Source organism: Telmatherina bonti (genome assembly GCF_933228915.1).
Source record: "Telmatherina bonti genome assembly, chromosome: 5".
In the NCBI taxonomy this organism is placed as follows: domain Eukaryota; kingdom Metazoa; phylum Chordata; class Actinopteri; order Atheriniformes; family Telmatherinidae; genus Telmatherina; species Telmatherina bonti.
In genome coordinates this window covers 17,512,688-17,518,687 of record NC_136623.1, presented here as the reverse complement: position 1 = coordinate 17,518,687, position 6,000 = coordinate 17,512,688, and the positions used below count along the sequence as shown (strand labels likewise).

The 6,000-nt window shown below is 38.2% G+C and overlaps 1 protein-coding gene across 1 annotated transcript; it reads right to left on the bottom strand.

Moving 5' to 3' along the window:
• Positions 1–1,638: 1,638 nt before the first annotated feature.
• On the bottom strand, positions 1,639–5,005 carry tlr21 (toll-like receptor 21; the record flags this gene model as incomplete). The annotated part of the gene is made up of 2 exons (XM_079241047.1): positions 4,947–5,005; positions 1,639–4,682 (listed from the first exon to the last, which is right to left on the bottom strand). Exon 2 carries the CDS (start codon positions 4,558–4,560, stop codon positions 1,639–1,641), a length of 2,922 nt encoding a protein of 973 aa, XP_079097173.1. The 5' UTR covers positions 4,561–4,682; positions 4,947–5,005.
• Positions 5,006–6,000: the final 995 nt, after the last annotated feature.

Genomic DNA, 6,000 nt, shown 5'->3' with positions numbered 1-6,000 from the left:
CTATCATTATTATCAAGCTGTATGTAAATAAAAAATCCATTAGTTGTGTAAGTGGGCTATTTTTATCCAAAGACACTAAAGTAGGGGTGGGCAGCTTTGGTCCTAGAGTACTGCAAGTGTCAGGAGTTTCCCTGCTGCAAAAACATCTGACTTAAATAATAGGTAATTATGGCTTGTGCAGAGTTTGATGTCAAGCTCTGCATAAGTCTGCTAATTAAGTCTGAGTCAGGTGTGTAGAAGCAGAGAAAATCTTAACACTTGCCTTACTGCAGCTCTGGAGGACTGGAGTTGCTCCCCCACTTTGACTCAATGTTTCTTTTACCTGAACTCTGCTATGTCACATTCCCAAATGACTCTATAACACCCCCATTAGTTTTGTGTCCTAAAATTCATGCCTCTAGATGTTATTATATTATTAATTCTTTCTTATTCCTGGGTAAAGATTCCCTACTGATAAATATATACTTTCTGGTGTTTCATGTGGAGACTACTGAGTGGCTGGCAAAGTCTGCGGATGAGCTCGTCAGACCAGATGTCTCTCCTGAATTCTACTTGGACTTGGAGTCGTCTGGGACCTCACAATGTCATCTCTTTGCTTGCTCTCCCACTTTGTGGAGTGAACAAACTCCAACTTCAACTTTTGAACTCTGGGGGAAAAGTCTCACCAAGTCAAAGAGCAAAGAGCCTGTTATATTTGATTTCTTTAAAAACAACTTTATGGACACAGCAGAAGCTGACGAGAGTAGCTTTGGGCCACAGTATCACTACAACATGCAACCTTTCTTTACCAACCAAGCACAGCTCCAAGATGGATATTCAGCAGAGGCAATGCATTTTTCCCAGGAGCAAGAAGCATTTATATCTGACAGATACTCTTTGGCTCCCTCTTTTCTTGCGCAAATTCACCAACCTCCTCAAAGCAATCACTTCCAGTCTTTTAGCCAGTACACTCAACCTTTTGCTTTCCCAGCCCTCAGGTCCCATCACATTGATATGGTGCATTTCCCACCATCCCACATGCTTGACAAAAGCCCAGCACCTCCATCTTCTTCCCTTCCGAGCCCTGAGCAATGGTCCTTCCCTCCTATGAGACTGTACTAGTATCTAGCTACCTCATAGACACGCCTGTTAAATATTCTTCATTTGCACCATCAGGACTTTTTGTTCTTATATTTTCTCATTCTGTGTTTCATTTGAAACAGGATTAAATGTAAAAAAAAAAAAAAAGTAGCTGTCATCTAAAGACTTTCTTTTTATTTTGACTCATTCTTGCACAGACTTAGAAAACACCAAATTATGCAAAGTGTGCATCTTTCAAGCATTTTTATTATGCAGAACTGTTCATTGAAAACGCTGGCTATGATGAAAAATTCTTTACAAAAGCAAGTATTTTAGCAGAAAGTGTTATTTTGAAATTGGTGCTAAATACAAGAAAGCCTTTAAGAGAGCACATAAGATAAAAGAAAACATGTATCAAAGATTAAAACTATTACATATGAAAGCTGATTTGTTTGCATAAAAGTAATTTCGTTTGTTTCATTATTTGCCCATTCACACAGTGTACTCATGGCCACAACAAAAGGGAATTATTGACATACTGAAAGAAATAATGTTGAAACAACAAGTAATCCAGTCTTTTTAAGGTTGCAAGTAATAGTTCTCATCTGAGATGTGATGCTCATATTGTCTATTTTTTTTTCTTTCTGGTTCAATGCTGTCCTCTTCTTCGGTTTCCAGTCTGCTCCCTGCTCTTATTGCTCTGCATAGCTGATTCCAAAACAATTCTTGGGCCTGCAGGGGATCAGTGCAGTCTGAGTTAGGCCATTGCAAATAAGTCTTTTTCAGCATGACTTTCCTCATGCGGTGATAGGATGACAGCTGTCTCTCAGAGAGTGGCTCCAGAAATACAAGCAGAAGAACATCTCTGTGTTCATCAAAGAGTCTGTAACTGGCAAGTTGAATTTCCAGAGAGCACCACTCACTCTGTAAGAAGTTTCTGCTCACCACACAAATAGTTTTCCTGCTGCTGTAAACCGCATTGACGATGTTGTCCACAATATCACGACCCAACTCAAAGTCTCTGTGATGTAGACAAAGCTTGAAAGATGATTCGTTTCCCTCCAGGTTGGGCAGCAGGTGATTCATAACCCAGTCTCCATCAGAGGAGTTGTAGGAGATGAAAGCATCGTACTTGCAATTTTCCTCCTGATCTCTGAGTCGGCTCCAATGCTCACTAAACCAGGAACGGAACACATAGTAGCCATACTTCATTTTCCAGTAGAGTTTGACATAAAGTAATGGAGTTAATGTAAACAGGAAGATAGCAGCTACAGTGCTGAAAAACATGTACTCTCCTAGATCTATGTAACAAACTCTGGTGTCAAATTTGTAGAATTTATCAGTTTTCTCTTGTGGGCAAGGCAAATGGTGGAGATAAACCACTTGAACATTTTGGTTATGTACTGTATAGTTTTGTAAGAGGCTGTTCTTGCAAGTGCAGCTAAGAGGAAGATTACGGATGTCAAGGTAGCGGAGTTTAGGTAAACTCTCTAGGGCATCAACAGGAATTTTCTCCATCACATTGTGGTTGAGTTGAAGGATTTCTAACTGTGTAAGATTCCCAAAAACATCTTTGGAAAAGTTCTGAATGCCCATATTTTCTACAACCAGTTTGGTCAAATTTCTTAAGTTCTTAAAGACTCCAGGCTGTAACTGTGCCACCCCAACACAGCAGTTGTCCAGTGTGAGGAAGCGTAAACCTGTCAGGTCATCGAAGGTTTCAGGAGCAAAGTAATAGATTTTGTTATCGGTGAGATACAAATATCTCAGTGAATGGAGGCCACGAAATAAATTGCGAGGTAGCATCGAGAGGCCATGCGGCCGCTGCCCACCCAGTTTTAGATCACTGAGCTTGCTGAGGTTCATAAATGGTGAACTGATCTCATCTGTATCGAAGCGAATCATATTCTCTTGTAAATCCAACACTGTGAGTGTATGTTGAAACACATGATAGTATGAAGAGTCAATTTTTTTCAAATTGTTTCCATCTAGATAAAGTTTGGACAGACTATTCAGTCCATCAAGGCCGGACATCTGAATCTGGGAGATCTTATTACCTCCTAGATCCAATATTGATAATTTATTTAGTTTGCTAAAGGTCTTATTAAATATTACAGAAATGCGGTTGTTACGCAGATTAAGGATTTGCAGGTTTGAATTATCTTCAAATGATACATCGAACAAATCTGTCAACAGGTTATTGTCCAGACGGAGGGTCTCAAGTTTTTTCAGCCCTTTAAGAGCTCTACGATGAAGAAAAGCAATATTATTTATGTTAAGCTGCAGTGTCTTGATATTTGGTATGTGATAAAAGGCATAAGCATTTACTGAGAGGATGCGGTTGTAACGATAGCTCAGCTCTTCCAGATGGTTGAAATAAACTAATTTTTGTTTACACGATGGGACAAAGGTGAGATGATTATGTTCTGCTGTAAACTTAGCAATATTTGGTTTCGTTTTGACAAACTCCAGGCATCCCACTGTCTTTAAGTTATTGTGAGATAAGTCCAAAGCCCCTTTGATATCTGGACAAGAATTAAATGAGTTATTTAGATTGCTAATCCCATTGTCAACGAGTCTTAAATCTTTAATCGATTGCAGCTTTATGTTCAACAAACTACATAATTCATTCAGCTTTGTGTCATTCTTTAAACCAGTGCCAGAGAAATCAACATGGCCTGCATTAATGTTGCTGATGTTTAAAAACTCTGCTACGTTGATTCCCGTTGAGCTCAAACACAGAGATTGTACATGGCTCAGATCCACTCCTTGAAAAGCCAATGTAGTGAGGTCAGAATTACGAGACAGATCCAGGAGCTTGACAAACTTGAAAAGTGACGGTTCACATCCTAATGTGTGCAGATTATTTCTACACAGGTACAATATAGCGAGTGACTTGGGCAGAGACACATTTGAGTGACTGAGAGAGGTAAATTTGTTAGAGGAAAGGTCAAGTACTGTCAGATTCATTAGATGTGATACAGACTTGACAATCCCTGAGAAATTTGTGAGAAGGTTTTCCCTCATGAGTAAAATTTTTAGTTTGAGAACAGAAGAGAAAATACCCCGAGGGAGCTCCTTTAATTTGTTGTAAGTCAGCGAGAGGTTGGTGAGGTTGGGTAGGTCGCTGAACACTGAAGAGCTGAGCTTTGAAATGTTGTTTGAGGACAAATTAAGAGACTTCAATTGATGCAAGTTTTGAAAAGCCAGCTGATGGATGGATCCTATGCGATTTTGGTCCAGTTGTAGGTACTGAAGTTTCGATAGATTTGCAAAGCTGTTACTGGGAACATGCTTGATGGAGTTGAAGGAGATGGTGAGATTTAGGACGGATGGTGGAAGTCCATTTATTATCTCTTTTATCTCTGTCCTTCTACGGACACATGTGAAACCTTTTCCATAAGGATCTGCAATGCAGTTGTCAAAGCTGTAGCCACTGATGAGTCGAACAGCACAAAGAGCAAGAGCAGCAAGTAACAGCTGGTGAGTTAGAGACGCCATTTTGTCTTGCTACAGCTCAGAAAAACAGTCCTAGAGCCTTCATCAGTTTCCTCATTGGATGTGATTTACTGTCGTTGAACAAGGCATCAAGGTGGTTGAGCAGAAGAAAATAGAAAAGGAATCTGAGGACAGAGAACAAGGTCATATATACCACCTTAAAATGGCAATTCCAAAATCTAAATGGCTGAATCCTAAAGAGATTTTTATATAGTACCATTCCTTAAATGCCCTTACTATTTTCCTTAAAAGATATGATGGCAAATGCCTTAAGAATTGAACTGCATTACTATAAATTTAACCTAGAAAATAACCCAAAGTCCCCTCACTGTTTGATAAGTCTGTAAATGACTAACTGAAACACTATTTTCAATGTAAGCGTGTCTTACCAAAGGTAAACTGCAGCTCCACCTGTGTCTTTTAAGTAATAGCATCCACTTATCCTGAGGTGTAGCTGTGTTTGCCGAGTAACCAGAGCTTTTTTATAACATGAATAAATTGTTCCTCTTTCATGATACCCTCATATCCCTGTTCTCTCCCTTCATGTTCCTCCTCCTCCTTTTCACCATTGCGTAACATAAGTGCAGTCCACACAGCAGTTATTTAACATGTCATGAAATATTTACAGTAAATAATTCTGAGTTTAATGCAGCATTATTTGTTTTGGAGAAGTAGTATGGTATTTGGAGAATAAGATTATGGAGAAAAGTTATTTCTATTATTTATTGGTATATAAAGCAAATACACATTATAGGGCAAAGTTAAATTGTTATTATGCATTTTACTTGCAATGGTTTCTTGCAAATGTTTCTTTGACATTTCAGACCAAACGTCTTGAAAAAGGTTAAATATAAAATAAAATGTCATCTGCAACTAAAAGTGTGAATGATATCTTGACATAATCTTTCACAATTTTTTTTTTTTAAATCAGGTGTGAAGAAGTAAAGGGAAGTGTTGTCATATGTAAAGTTTTATTGTTTTGTCTTAATTTGTTACCAGCTAACATGTGTGCTGTTCATCTCATTTAATCTTTTTGGGGAACTTTGTTGTAATGTCAAACTTATTTAATGTGCTGTACAAAGTGTACTAAGAAAAACCCTACTCAAAAAGAGGAAGATGGCTGTAACCAACTTTTTTTCCATGCTCTGTTCTAGCTAATGACATTTAAAACACCACAGCAGGCAAAGAAATTACAAAACACAGCATTTCTACTTGGTTTTTATGAAAATACTGTTTCTGTTCTGAGTTTAAGTAAATGAACATACACAAAACATTATTTTTATTTTTAAATAAATAATGTGTTTCAACTCTCCTCCATTAAATTGCTGGTACGAAGGGAGAGATTGGTGTTGTTTGTAAATTCATTGGTTCCTTCTCCAGGTTTTAACAGTTTGCAGCATAAAATCCATTTCAACATAGTGAGTCACCATTCAGCTTATCATG